This window comes from Wolffia australiana, chromosome 16 (assembly GCF_029677425.1).
Source record: "Wolffia australiana isolate 7733 chromosome 16, ASM2967742v1".
NCBI lineage: Eukaryota > Viridiplantae > Streptophyta > Magnoliopsida > Alismatales > Araceae > Wolffia > Wolffia australiana.
This window is the reverse complement of record NC_135850.1, coordinates 6,538,531-6,554,079: the sequence shown is the minus strand read 5'-3', so window position 1 is coordinate 6,554,079 and position 15,549 is coordinate 6,538,531. Positions and strand designations below refer to the sequence as shown.

The 15,549-nt window shown below is 38.9% G+C and overlaps 1 protein-coding gene across 1 annotated transcript; it reads left to right on the top strand.

Moving 5' to 3' along the window:
* Positions 1-12,376: 12,376 nt before the first annotated feature.
* LOC144713600 (putative beta-1,3-galactosyltransferase 5) lies at positions 12,377-15,325 on the top strand. The gene is made up of 11 exons (XM_078588231.1): positions 12,377-12,581; positions 12,648-12,738; positions 12,794-12,852; positions 13,226-13,398; positions 13,494-13,557; positions 13,696-13,768; positions 13,838-13,958; positions 14,024-14,111; positions 14,662-14,787; positions 14,887-14,993; positions 15,097-15,325. The coding sequence occupies exons 1-11, from the start codon at positions 12,484-12,486 to the stop codon at positions 15,264-15,266; spliced, it is 1,170 nt and encodes a 389-aa protein (XP_078444357.1). The 5' UTR covers positions 12,377-12,483; the 3' UTR covers positions 15,267-15,325.
* Positions 15,326-15,549: the final 224 nt, after the last annotated feature.

Genomic DNA, 15,549 nt, shown 5'->3' with positions numbered 1-15,549 from the left:
CCTGAGCTTGAAATCCAAGGCCCACTTGGTCCTCAATCTTAACAATGCATGTGCGACAAATTAAGGTAGGCCGCGTTTCACTACCAAGGCTTGCATTGCGTTCTGTCGATACTTCCCACGTAGGCTGAGATAAGGTATGTGGATTTCATGGCGGGTAGCCATGGCCTTCAAAGCATCATGAAAGTTGGTAGGCACTTAGTGTGCCCCTGTAGGTCGAGCTGCAATGTGTAGGCACCAAGACTTGGGGCGCCAAGCACAGTGATATAAATAAGGACCAAAGTAGTAGAGGCGTTAGTGTGGGTATCAAAGCCACATGGAGCATCAATGTTGGACTCTGAGCACGGTGGTGTTGTAGAGGGATGTTGGGGCATGTGGTATGACTGATTGATGGATGCAATAAAGTCCATGCCCCATAGGCATGTGGCCAACACCACTACATTCTTGGAGCAAATGTGTCGACATGCACGCGTGGGACTACAGGCCTCAAGGTACTGAAGCACCACAACCTAATGGTGCAGATTGTGCTTCGTCTCTACATTCATGTATGTCCTTTGTTCCTAATTGAAGAGCTATGGTCACTGATGTTTCTTAACTCATATGGTAATTGAATTTCTCTATGCTTTGCTAAGAGCCTAGCCCAACCTTCTTAACCCAAAGAAATCTCAAGCACTCACAAAACTGCTCAAGTGAAGGCTACCAAACGATCGTGCCCAAGTGCTCATGCTAGGGCGCAGTCAATCTGAACATTATTCTTTCTTGCACATTTGACCGCGTGAGAATTACTATCTGAGCCAGCTTGGAATCCGCACACAACACTTTTGTGAAAATTGTTTGAAGATGAAAATTGACTCTGGAAAAGACTCAGATCTACAATGGACAAGGAAGCTCCAAAGGGCGATGCACATGAAATAAGAACTAGGCACAATCTACTCAAGATTACGAGGCATCATAGCCTAGAAGAGTGGAATGTAAGAGATAGCATTAAGCATGTCTATTTAGAGACCATTCTCGATAAAACTGAACAAGCAATATCATTGCATGAATGATATCTTAAAGGAGATCATAGAAATCATGATGTCTATGGAGATGGAGATGGTGATGTTGTGGAGGGTAGAGGTACCTACTTCCATACCTAGGGGTGGAGAGGACTGACTAGTTGTTCCTCACCCAAAATCATTCACTAAACTGAGAAAGAGGAGGATGTTTATGACTTCCTTAACAGTCTCGAAAGACATTTTGAACTAGTGGGCCCCTCGAAGGATAGGAAGGTCTTGACGCCAGCATTAAGAAGATGGGGAGTGGGCTCCAGCCACATTTGAGAATTTTTACAAGAGCTTAATGAGACATTCATGCCATAAAACACCTCTTAGATGGCCTGAGACAATCTAGACAACCTTAAGATGTTGAGCGTTCCAAGGGATATGTGAGGAGATTTGCCTACCTACTCCTGTGAATCATTGGCATGTCAAACGAGGACAAGCTCTAGCACTACAACAAGAGACTCCCCTTCTAGGCCTAGACCAATCTGTAGAGGAGCCACTCCCTAACTTATAATCTGCCTAGAAGGTAGTGGAGAGCATCAGCAACCCCTACACCAATGGAACTAGTAAACCAAAGGAGGAGTTCAAGAAATGTGGAGGTGTCCTCCCTCCCCCCCCCCCCCATCGCATATAATCATCTTCAGGTATTTGGCCAAGTAGGGCCTAAAGAGAAGGTTTAAGTGATACAATTGATGGAAATATATGTGGCCGGCAAGCCAATTACACATTCCATAACTCGTTCCACGTTCATTAATAGAACTTATTCATTATAATGCATGCGTGATGCTTATAATGAACTCCATGATATATAAGTGGACTTAACGAATTATGATGAGACTATTATACGGAGATCACTAGTCTTTAAGCATGTGTTCTAAATATTCCCATTTGAAGGATACTTGAGAAGGACATCAAAGTATTTCGATCGAATAACACTATATATCCTTATTCATATGATGAGTATGGCCAGTCCGATAGCCCTTAGTGTTGAGACACTAAGGATAGATAGTGGATTTTTTTAGTGGAAAGAGTTCATTGAATTGATCCGTACAAATCCCTGTGGTATTATATGAACTGTCAATCAGGTTGATTTATGTCACTGTTGCGTAAGTGGTCCTTTGCCCTGAGACCCCACAGACGTCTTGTGGATTGACAATTGTACTTTGACTATAACCTATGAGTTTCTAACCATTGAATTATAAATGGTATTAATTTGGGTGCATCAAGAAGTTTATAAAAATGGTTGAGTGGTCAAGATGGGATCAAGTGCTTGGCCAAGGCAGTGAAATATTAGAGAAGAGTTCTCTGATGATTTCCAAACACATCAATACTAACTCGGATGATCGATTAGGGTTTGAATGTTAAACATACCCTAAGTCATCTTAAGAGCATTAAGTGGATGGGAGATTATGTGTACACATTAATCAATGATGAAAAAATTCCATGGGTGAATCAATACATAATCCGTTATATTTTTTTAGAGCATGAGGTGTAGCTTGGCACCTCACAGGTTGAGACTCAACCTATCGATTTGGTTAAATTGATCCGACATTAATTACTCTATATGATGATATATTTCATTAATATGGAAGGCTATTAAAGCTTACTGGGCCACTAGAGTCATTAACTAGATTAACACATGCGCCTAGAGAGTCACAGGAAAATTTTCTTTTGGACATTGGAAGATACACTTAACTTTGGGCATTTTTATGAAAAATATCCACCAAGTGTAAATAAGGGAAGGCCCTTAAATAAATTCACCCAAGCCAGAGTTGTTCAAGGGCCTTCCCCTTTTACTCCCTTCTCTCCATGGCTCTTCTCCATTCTCAATGCGATTGGGACAATGTAACGATCGAACGGAAGCTGAACAAAGCTCTTCAACATGAAGGAGGATATGTAACATGTCGAGGAATGTGTGGATATGTTTAGAGATTGAACACACGAGCCGCTGAATTAACTCACTCGAGGATCTGTTGCGTTGAATACTCGTGTTCATCTAGATCAAGGATTTTGTAACCCAGAAACAATGACAGGGGTCCTAACAAGGACAATATGACAAAGCTGGTGACAATGACCCAAGGAGTAGGCCCTAGATCAAGGTGCTTCTCTTGTAGAGGCCCACATTTTTTGAGGGATTGCACCCCAAGTGTATGAGCAGCCACCAACAATAATACAATAGTCATGCCCCCATCATTCCTGGGGGCAGCAATATCGTGATGGTGGAACCCCTTCAGTTCCTAGTGGCACTAGGAGCATCCCAATTTGATAAGGACTCAAACTCCTCCATGTTGAAGTCCTTATCAACATCCATATACCACAATGGCCATGGTGTACACAGTAATGTCACACAATGTCTTTGTAGAGAAATAAGCCAAATGCCTTAGTCTAAACCTCATCCTTGGCTCAAAGAAGATCAAGGTGGTGAACTCAGAAGCTCGAGACATCATCAACATGGCTAAAGGGGTACTCCTATGGGTGGGGATGTGGAAATGCCAAACCAACATCATGGTGTGCTCCATGGACGGCTTTTTAGTTATCTTGGGTCTCAAAGTCCAACTGGGAGTGTGTATGGTTGCGTTCCTCGAGTACCACGACATCTTGTTCCTTCATGGATTGTACTCCTATTTTGTGACACACCAAGGGGGCTTGAGACTGTGAGACACTACTGTCCTATCGTTGATCCAATTCAAGGATTCTCTTCATAAGGGGGAAGAGACCTTTCTTGTCATGGTACGAGGGCCATCATCCAAGAGGTAGGGCATCCAACAAGGGTGCATGCCTGATCATTTAGCGATCCATAGATAGAAATCATTAGGGAGATGCATGTGGAACTCTCTACATGCCTGTGTGTAGGCAGCATGTTGACCACAAAATTGTGCTACTACTCGGTACCCGTCCACTCCTGCACACGCCCTACAAGATGCCCCAAGCTTACTTGGGAGATTTTAGGTGATAACTCCATAAACTATGAGAGTTAGCGCCGACCCACTTGTTCAGGGCATCATTTGGTTTGTCGGTGCAGTTTTAAAAGAGGAAGGATGTATTGCTACACCTATGGGTGCACTATCGAGTGCTCAACAAAGTTTTCATGAACAGCAAGTATATGGTGCCGAATGCAGAGGAGAGGTTGGCATAGCTTGGGGATGCTCATTTCTTCTCATATATGGACCTCAATAGCAGGTATCATGAGGTGTAGACATTATTGCTCTTTTGAATTTAATATAATCCCATCGGGCTTGCCAATGCTCTAGCAAATTTCTGATACTCAATGAATTCTGTATTTGAAGAGTATATAAACAATTGTGTTGTATTATAGTTGCACAATATCCTTGTGTACAGTCAAATTTTGGACGATCACGTGAGGCACTTGAGAAAAATGTTCTCCAAGTTGAAAGAACATGAGCTCTATCTCAACCCGCAAAAGTGTGAATATTATCTAGAGCAGTTGAATTCCTCGGGCTCCTAATCGGACAAAGGAGTATTCGCATGGATTCTTCCAAGGTGCATGCTAACCACCACTAGGTCATGACAAAAAAGGTGCACACATCCGCTCATTGGATTTTCCAAGTACTATTGAAAATTCGTTATGTCATTCTCTCAACGAGTTGCATCATTGACAATTACGGGGAAGGACTTACATTGGCATTGGTAGGAGTGGGGCCAAAGGGCCTTCGATGATCTGAAGAGGGCAGCCACAAATGAGTCGTATGAAGTGTGCACTGACGTATCTGAATTTTCTCTTAGAGGTGTTCTAATGTTAGAGGGTCATTTTGTGGTGTATCAAAGATAGAAGTTGAACAACACAGATAGGCGGTACTATGTGCGTAAGAAGGTGATGACTGATGTGTTTGCTACGGTTATGGTGCCATTATATCCTTGGGGGTAAGTTTGTGGTGTACACAAACATTGTGGCCACATGGTGGTTTCAGTACCAGAACAAGTTGAGCCCAAAACAAGTGAGGTGGTAAAACTTCTTGATTGAGTTTAACTTCAACCTTAATTACAAGCTAGGGCATGCCAACCAAGTGGGAGACGCACTAATCCACAAAGAACTTAATGTCTTTGCAGCAACACTTTCAGCACTCTAAGGGGGAATTCTAGAGGGCATCAATTGAAAGATGACGAAGAACCCGTTCGCCTTATGATAAGTCCAAATTTACGAGTTTTATGTCATTATTTTAATTCAGATTTAATAAAGAAAATTAACGAAACTTTCCACTTCAATACTGTATAATTAATATAAGCACGTAACAAGTTGATCCACAAAGAGGCAGAAATTTAATTTAAGAACTTTTCTCAAGCTTGGAATGAACATGAAAAAAACTTAAAACATTTAGACTAATTTTCATATTTTAATTAACAACAGAAGTCAAAAAAATATATTTTTAAAGAATTTCTCAAATTTAAATTATACCAAAAACCACTAGAACTATTAAAAAGAGAGTTAGAGATTTTTTAGAATTTTCTTAGATGTTAAAATCACTAGAAATTTAATGTACAAATTTTTTGGAATTTTTAAATGCATGAAATAAAATTTCCTAATTTTTATTATTCTTCCTCATTTTGTATGATTTTTTAAATGCTGGAAATGACAAAAATACATGCTCTGGGGATCGTCAGCAGCAGCAAAGCGGGGGGGGGAGTTTTTTCATAATTTTTTAAATCATAAAAAATGTTTTTTTTATAACACAGTTTGGACAAAATTCAATCTGGTTCGAATTGGGCCAGAGTGGTTCAGGGCGGTTCCGGACTTAGCCAAAAAATCGGCTAAGTCCAAGTCCTGAAGGGGTGCCCCTTCTGCATAGATGTTGCGCCTCTGTGCCCACGCATGACCGGCGGCAGAGGGCACTCTTGCCGCCCTAAGTGCTGTCGTGCAGTGCACACCACCACACGGCAGCGACAACAAGAGGAGAAACCCTAGTTTTGAAAGTTTAAAATTGATTTTTTAGGAAATTTTTCAGGGATTTGAAATAGGAAATTGATGAGCCGAAAATAGGGGTGAAAATTACGCAAATTTTTAGCCCTTGTCGTTGTGAATTTTTGGCTTATGCAATAAAATTTATAAAATTCTACTTAATATGTATAGTGATAAGTATGAGTGTCGTCCAAGGGAGGCAAGTAGGAATTTCAATTTGATTTTATTTTTGGCGTTTTAGATCCTAATTAGAGTGAATTTGATCTTCAATGAGGATCAAGTCACCCTAATTAGGTGAGAATTTAGAGAGGGGGATAGAAGAGATGGGAAGACTAGAAGAATTAAGGGCTCTAAATTTCCTTCTTTGATCCTAATTAAAGGATCCAAGAAATCATTTAGAGAGGTTGAAAGAGGGTTCTTAAAATGAGTTGGGTTGATTTTTGCAGGTTGATAATTCAGAACTAAAATGGGGGAAATTGAGAATTCTAAGAATTAAAACTAATTTTTTTTATATAATTTTATTTTGTAATGCAATTGAATGCCCAGGTAAAATTCCTCAATTTCTCCTCTCAATCCTAATCAGGGCTTGTACATGCCGCTCAAGCCAAGCGATTTAGAAGTTCAGACTAGAATGGAGATGAAGAAACAAACAACTTAACCTATTTCATTCAAAATGCACAAAAGTTTGAATACAATGAAAGAAAAAAATACCAAAACTGTTGATCCAAGCTGGGAATCCTCTCTGTCTTGCAGCTGTGATGAAGCACCCTCCAGAATGAGCCCCTCCTCTCGAAATTCAGCTTTTATACCTAGGTCACATGGTAAAAATCACCATTTTACCCACGTTTAGTAATTAATTTTTATCTATCAATGTAGGCTAGATCTGAATGATACAACCATACAGATAGAAAGAGGGGATCAAGACGAGCAAATCCATAAAAAAATCATCTCAATCGGACTTCAGGATCAAAAGTTATTAATAAATCAAGTTTAACCAATTTTAGCCATTGGATTAAAGTTTGATTTATTTAATAATACACGCCATGACGTGTCGACAGCCCATTGGCTGTGACGTTTTAAATTCTTTTGGCGGATGCTCTCTCGTGGCGCCACGTACCCCCTGCGAAAAAAAAGAAAACATAAGAAAAATCGAAAGTGCGAAAAATGCATATGTGTTGCTGTGCGCCTTTGCGTGCGTCTGGTCGTAGGGAGACCCACTGAGAAGTCGCCACGTCACCCCCCATGCGAGCGCTTCGCATGCGCCGCACGGGCGGTGATCTTACCGTCCGCACCCTCTCTTTCTTAAAAATCCATTCGATCCGCATCCGACGGCCACCGATGCGCCACGTCGCCCCTGCCAAGCTTCTTTCTGACTTTTTTTGCGCGAAACCCCTTACAAATCATTCTTTTGCAAATAAACGCCGCTCAAATGTATTTATACATATATCGTTTTCGCCTTCTCTCTCCTCTGATTTTCTCTAAAATATTAAAGCAATTAATAATGGAATTGCAATAAAACCCTGAATGATTTTAAATAGGATCTTTACGCCTGCCGTGGCGATCAAGAGCTGTTTTTAGGGTCTTTTGCAACGAAACGTTTCAAAAAGGCCCCGAAAAGTCTAGAAATTGCATAAATACATTTTTTCTCTTATAAATATGCCCTTTTTAAATAGAATAAATGCATTTCTTCTTGAAATAAATCCCAGAAAATTCCTAAAAATTCGTAAAAAATTCTAGAAAATTCTAGAAAATTCCCTGATTAATTCCCTGTTGATAAATGTCGAAATAAACTTTTTAATGTGCCATTTTCATCCAAAAATAATTATTTCGAGCCTCAATAAATCCTTAAAAATTCATATAATTAACAGAAAATTAGGAAAAAATCAGAAATTACTTGGAAGCATTATTTTCGTGTAAATATATGATAACAACCCAATTTTAAGCCTTTTAAATGCATAAATCATGCTAATAACATGAAATAAAGACCGAAATTAGGGTGTTATCAGAAATGATGGGAAATCTTGATATATATAGGGAGAGATTTTAGAGAAAGAAAGAAACTGTTTAGTGGGAAGATGGCTGAAATGAAGAGATAGAGAGAGAAAATGAAGAGTGGTGTAGAAAGAGTTTGACATGCAATTCGAAGGTGCAAATGAAGGAGATTTTTTTGAAATTTTGAGGGGATAGTCTAAGGATATGTATGAAGGTTTAGAGAGATAAAGAGTCAATTCTAGAGGGATAAATTAGGGAAAATGAGTGTTTAGTGTGAGAAAGTAATGGATTTTAAGGGTAAATGGATGGATTATGATGGGGAGAAGGTAAATCTAGGTTCCTAAAACCTCAATGCAATTCTAGTGAGCCCTCAATATTTCCTCTCAAGTATAGATCCTTATATTTTACCAGTATCAGGCAATTTTCAATGCAAACAAGAGACGAGCTTGAATGAAAACTTCAACAAACTTACATTATGCAGGTTCAAGAACCTGGATTCTGAGATATGCCTTGTCCTGCGGGCCAGCCACTTGCTAGCGCACGTCCAGAATGAGGAAACATGGTGGATAAAGGAGTATTTGTACATTGGAAGAATTAATAAAATACCCCTTTGGGCATTTTCTATTCTCTTTTTGCCATATTGCGTCTTTTTCTCCATGGGTTGAGAGCTTCCCCTTGTAATCTTTAGCTTCTTTCTTCGTAAGACTTTCGGGAGCCCATTGGGAAGGCCAGGTCATGGCCCATGTCCCTCAGATTTCTCCTTTGAAGGCCCACAATACCCTTTGCTTCTTTCAAGCCCCTTTTAAGAATCACTAAAATCTAAAAACTTCTCCAACTCTTTCAGAATTCTATATTCTTATTCAAGTAAATTTCTGCATATGTAAAACTATAAAATACTCATTAGTACTAATCGTTCTTGACTTCAAATGAGTCAAGGAGTTTAGTAAAAAATAAACATAATGTGGAAAAATTAGAATTTATATCTTATGCACAAATATTTAATTAATTCAAATAATAATATGATAAATAATTAATAATACCATAGTCATCTAAAACGTATGCGAAGAACCATGCATTTATCATTCTATCACCTTTTGATGCTCAATGCCACGAGTGAGATGAGACGGTTCTAGAGTGAGGATGAAGTTGTGTACGCGCATGGGCACCGGTCGTATATGTTATGTGCAAGAGGGCTGTGTCAGAGGCTCCTCCACAAGATGCATGACGTGTCCCATGCTGAGCACATAGGACATGCACACGCTAGCACTTTTTTCCGGTGGCTACCTTTGGCCAAGAATAGAGTGAGATGTGGAGAGGCTTATGTCCCCTCATGTTTGGTCTGTCAATAAGATAAGATGGATAAGGCTAAGGCAGTAAGGATACTAGAACCTTTCTTGGGAGTGAGCCGACTGTAAGAATCCGTCTCTATAGACTTCATCACCTGCCTTCCCCAGATTGAAACTCAAACCCCATTCCATCATCCAATTTGTAATGATGCATTATTAGGATCATTGGTGAACACCTTTTCTCATATCCTCACTACCTTAGCCAGAGATTTAGCTACATCATCTTCCTTGAGTCAATCTCCTCTTGTACCAAGGGTGGATGCTCACATCTTAACAACTCAATCATCTTTGTGGGCTTCTTACTATATCTGAGTTATGACTTGTTTGCATCTTATGGTTAGAGACTAATAAGCCATTATCAAAACATAGTTGTCCATCTATGAGATGTCTGTGGTGTCTCGGTTCAATGGATCACTTATACAACCATGACATGAATCAGCATGATTGACATTTAGGTATAATATTATTTAGGGATTCATACAGCCACACAATAAAATATTTAGTGTCTCCACACAAATGGCCATAGGATCAACCATAATTATCATATAATATGATCCGATTGTGCTAGTCTATCCATATAGTTGGATGTCCACCTCGACTATCTATTGAATAGGAATATTTAGAATAAATGTTAAAAGACTTGTGATCACTCATCATCAGTCACTAGTTTATTGCATATATTCATAGAATTAATTATAAAGCCACAGACGAATAATAATAAAGGAATATTTTATTCAATGAACTTACAAGAAACATGGTGGTGTGATGGGATTAACTTTTGAATAATTGAATTCAATAAGTGGGAAATATATATCTCTAGATAAAATTTATGATTTGGTTCACATAAAAGAACCTAACTTTGAACTTAATTATGACAAAAAATAAGAATGTACTCTTTTTCAATTTTTTTTTTGAATTTATTCAATGAAAAAGTAATTTATTTTAAAATATTTTAGTAATAAAAATATTTAACTTTTTAAGGACATAAATATTGTTAAGAATATGCTCCGAACATAGAAAATATGTTGCCTAGTAGTCATAGGCTAAATGTATGACCTAGAAGTTATGGACCTGACCCCCAAGGACAAAATTAAAATGTTGATTTTCTAGCCAAAAGAGGCATGCCCACTGGTTGCCCTCTTGGTGCCTATGTAGGCCCCTCATTGAGATGAGCCACCTACCTGATGCCTCCAAAAGTTTTGCCTACCTAATTTGCTTAGCCAGATAGGTTGAGGCCCCTACACTATCCTACCACATCGGAGGGGGTGCCTATGTGGCTCCACCACATAGGCACGGGCCCCTTATGTAGCCTTGCCAATTAGGCACTACTACCTACATGATAGTGCATAGGTGGACTGCCCCACAGCGTGTTACCCTCCCTACGTCATCCTACCATGTGGGCGGAGGGATCTATGTCACATAAGCTAATGAATTACTCTATTTAAGAACTCTAGTTTCACAATAACCTTTATTCGCCTTCAAAATTAATTATTTATATAATCACATAGATTAGATAATCAGATATTGATTTGACCCAATCGATAGGTTGATTTTTCAGCTCTTAGGTGCCAAGCTGCACCTTCTGCTATGGAACATAAAAATGAATGTATTGACTCACTCATAGAACCTTTCTATCAGCAGTTAACATGTATGTATAGTCTCTCATCCCTTGATGCTCCTAGAATGGCAATGACATGAATCAATATGATTAGCTGTTTGGTATAATAACATTCAGAGATTCATAGGGATCAATTTAGTGAATACTTTCCTCTAAAGAGTACCCACTATATGTCTATAGTGTCTCCACACTAATTGCTATGCCATTGGACATATTAATCACATGGGTTGGGCTCAATAGTTCTATCCTATCCAGGTGTCTTAATGTCCTTCTTGACTATCCTTTCCACTAAAGATTGTAACACATACATCAAAACTATTGATCTTTCACTAAACAGCACCCAATATCTGTCCATAGTATCTCCACAATCATGGCTAATATTAACCTAATAATGAGTGTTAGAAATGAGTTACCTAATAATTATCTTTATTAAGATTTATCTAGGAGCATTCATTAAACCCAAGATATCACTATACAAGATTATAGAGGAATGCTGCCTTTTGGCAATATTTTGCAATATTGGTTTCAACAAAATTATATTTGTGATCTCAGCCTCACATATGGTCCAAAGTTTATCCTGCTATATCATTGCACTCAGGTGATATCTTGACATATTGTAATTATGTGAATTCATCTTGAGAATTTATAGTCTCAATAAATTTTTTTTAAAAATGCATTGGTCAAAAATTTACAAATCAGATTTCTAGGTTTTGTCTAATCCTTCAATTAACATGGCATCAATGTGTTTGTTAAAATAATAATATGCAACCCAGATATGTATGAGTTGTGGTTATCAATATAAAGTGAAATTCATAATTCCATGCTGCTAAACATGCATACCAATAAATTATGAAGAGTTGCCATTGATTTGTACTTCATAATCTGTATAATATGAAGTGGTAGAAATAAATTTATTTTGAATTAAGAGAAGATAAAGATTTGAGATGTACTCACATCCAGTTATGACATAAACGAATCATCAAATACCATGTCTAGTTCAGTTAAAATATTTAATGAAAAAATTATATATAGAATTGGACCGTTATATCTAATATTTTTTCATTATTATTAGCTTGGGCCAATTTAGTCTTACCATATTAATTATAATTAAGTAAAAAATAGGAAATCTTACAAGTGTGCTTTGCCCTTAAATGATAGATAATCGACTGTAGGAACTTAAACTTGTTTACTGTTATGATGGAATAAGTTCCTATTGCACAACTGTTGAGAAGAGATAGATTGATATATATATATATATATATATATATGTATATATATATATATGTATATATATATATATATATAGAGAGAGAGAGAGAGAGAGAGAGAGAGAGAGAGAGAGAGATGGCGTCAACGATGGAGGGAATTAAATGAGGGTCAACGATGCAGAAGAAACGAGCGAGTAAGGTTGCTCCAAGCTGGGCCATGGCGAATAAAGTATAAAACAAGATGGAAACTTCTACGGTCCTGTTCTTCCCCTTCGGAATCCAGTACCGATTCTCTCACAGAAACCTTTTCGCGCTGACCTCCTTTGCCTCTCCCTGCGCCCGTTGATGGTAGCTTTGCCTCTCGATGACGATGGGAGGCCGAGGAGAGAAGAAGCTTCTAGCTCTATGGATCTTCATCCTATGCATATTTTCCTTAATCTTTGGTTTTATCCTCGCCGGAAGGTAATGTTAATGCCAATATTTCCCCTACCATCGCCGGTGTTCATTCCTGATCGTCTCAATTGGCAGATTTGGCCAAGACATGTCTTGGTCAAGCGATAAGCCTGCTCTGGATCTACGGAAGGACAAGCAGTCCTTGCTCGACTCATCAAACAACAAGGTATGCCTGTCAAGTTCTCTTTTTATGTCTTATATTCTGATCTTTTGTGCACCAGAAACGAGTTCAAGGGGAGCACGCCATGGAAGAGATAGCTAAAGCTCAGGAGACAATCCGGTAAGTGGGAGAGTCAAAGACTGTGGTCTCAGCCTTTTTAAAATAAAGTTAAGGAACTTCTTGTATTCCATTCTCAAGGATGAATCAATTTATTATCAGAAAACGGATAACATTCACGAGTCCATTACACTAGGCTGATCTTGAGGGCTAATCTTTTGGGTCAACTGGTGGGAACTTGCATAAGCGCTTTAGAGAAGTTCGATAAAACATATGACCCGAGGATCAATAGGCAACAGCGGAATCTTAAGCATGTTTAGTATATCCTAAGCTAAACCATATTAAATTGATAGGTACAATTTATCGAGATTAATATGAAAGCTTATAATCTAAAATGTACGTATCGCTTATCGTGGTTTTGCTTTCTGGATTCCAGATCTTTGGAGAAGAGCATGTCTACGCTGCAAATGGAGTTTTCGGTTTTGGGAAGATCTCATGGCGATGGCCATGGCCTGAAGAGGAAGAAGGCCTTCGTCATGGTTGGCATCAACACTGCGTTCGACAGCAGGAATCGGAGGGACTCCCTCAGAGAAACCTGGATGCCGAAAGGTTACTTCTTTGAAGATTGATTTAGCTCAAAATCATTAGATAAAATTTTTCTCCTCAACAACTATTTCCTCAAAGTTTCCAATAATTCTATTCAGGAGACAAGTTAAGGATACTCGAGAATGAAAAGGGTATTGTGGTTCGCTTCATGATAGGACACAGGTGCTTAGCTCCATACTTATTTTCTATGTCCGAACTTTCTTTGGAAAATAATACGGATAAACAAATAGAAAAATGGGTTAATAGTATAACTTATGCGGCAACCCACGTGAGGGAGTTGAAGGGATTCTTCTGATGCAGTTCCACATCGAGCACTGTCTTAGATCAAGCCATTGATTCCGAGGCGGCCGAGTTTAAGGACTTCCTGAGGCTGGTATCGGATTATATTCCCCTCTTTTCCTATGGTTCTCACCACAAAATAACTTAATAATTTATGTGCCAGGATCATATCGAAGGCTACCATAAACTGACAGCTAAAACCCAGATATTCTTTTCGACGGCGGTGGCAATGTGGGACGCCGAGTTCTACGTGAAAGTGGACGATGATGTACATCTCAACATTGGTCAGGCATTGACTAATCTTCCGCAACATCCGATAAGGAAAATTTCTAAATTATTGATTTTCCAGGAACTTTGGCCGCGACCTTGTCACAGCACCGATGGAAGCCCAGAGTGTACATAGGTTGCATGAAATCCGGACCAGTTATTTCTGATAAGTTCGTCTCTTCTACTTCCATTTTTATCAACTCTTACACTTTTACTTTCCCCAATTTATATCATTACATGGCATTACTGCTTCACGCTCGTTCGGATGCTAGAACTCTTATGAAAGCATTTCATTTGCTTCTCTTCAATAGAATTTTAACTTCACCAGAATGTGTTTTAATTTTTGCATGCGGGAACCGTTGCGATTTTAGGCTATCTGGGCATATTCAAAAATTGGTAAATGCGTGTTTTAAGAAACCAAAAGCCGAGGTTCAAATTACGGAAATATTACTTTGAACCAATAAAATTATAAAATAAAAGTTTTAAAACATCCTCATCCCGTCTTCGACCAAAACTTAGTCATGCCCAAAATTTTGAACTATAAAATCAAATTTTCTTCCCTTCTAAGTTACCTCTTTTCGGCGTTCTGTATGACCTCACATTCCTTCAAAAATCATGTTATTTCTGGTGCGATCACAATTCAGCCAGCTTCGTATGATAATTTTACGAGTTTTGCAAAAGATCTTCACGCGGAAAAAATTATCTGTCTTGATGGTGTAGGGATTCGAAGTATCGCGAACCGGAGATCTGGAAGTTCGGCGGAGAGGGAAGCAACTACTTCAAGCACGCCGCCGGGCAGATCTACGCCATCTCCAAAGATCTCGCCTCTTACATTTCGATCCACAGGTAACACCGAGCGCAGCTCAATTATACCCTAATCTTCTAGTCCTACGATTAAGATTATAATATCCAAACAATATATTATCGGCTGATCTTCGTTTCCAGGCAGATACTCCACCAGTACGCCAACGAAGACGTCTCCCTCGGCGCCTGGTTCATTGGTCTAGACGTTGTTCACGTCAATGAAGGAAGCATGTGTTGCAAAACGATCGGTGCGGTTTTTTCTCCCACTACCTCAAAAGATATTGCTTTAGCTTCTAAAAAAAACCAAGTCCTTGAGCTTTTATTCCTTATTTGTCACCTTTGATGGGTTAGAATGTGAGGAGAAGACGAAAGCTGGGAACATCTGCGTGGCCTCTGTTGACTGGGAGTGCAGTGGAATCTGTGAACCAGTGGAGAGGATGAAGCTCGTCCACCAGAGCTGCAGTGAAGGAAGAGGGCAGTCTAACACCCCAAGTTTTGATCCTCCTCTTGTCTCTCGGTGATCATTAAGCAATTCACCAGTTTGTATCTTTAATTTTCTAAAATCTAATCGTTTCGGTAAGTTTTGCGTACATGGAGAAATACGATCGTTAAAATCAACGCGAAAGATCTAAGCTCTAACCTCTAACAAAAAACGCACCAAAAGTAAATTAGTTCACGACGGATAATTTCAAACTTAATTACTAAGTTTCTTGAGAATAAGATTAACCTGAAATCCTCTGATCGAACATGCATCTCTTTATGAGATCTAATCGCTTGGGCACGTTTTCCATTCATGAGAAGATA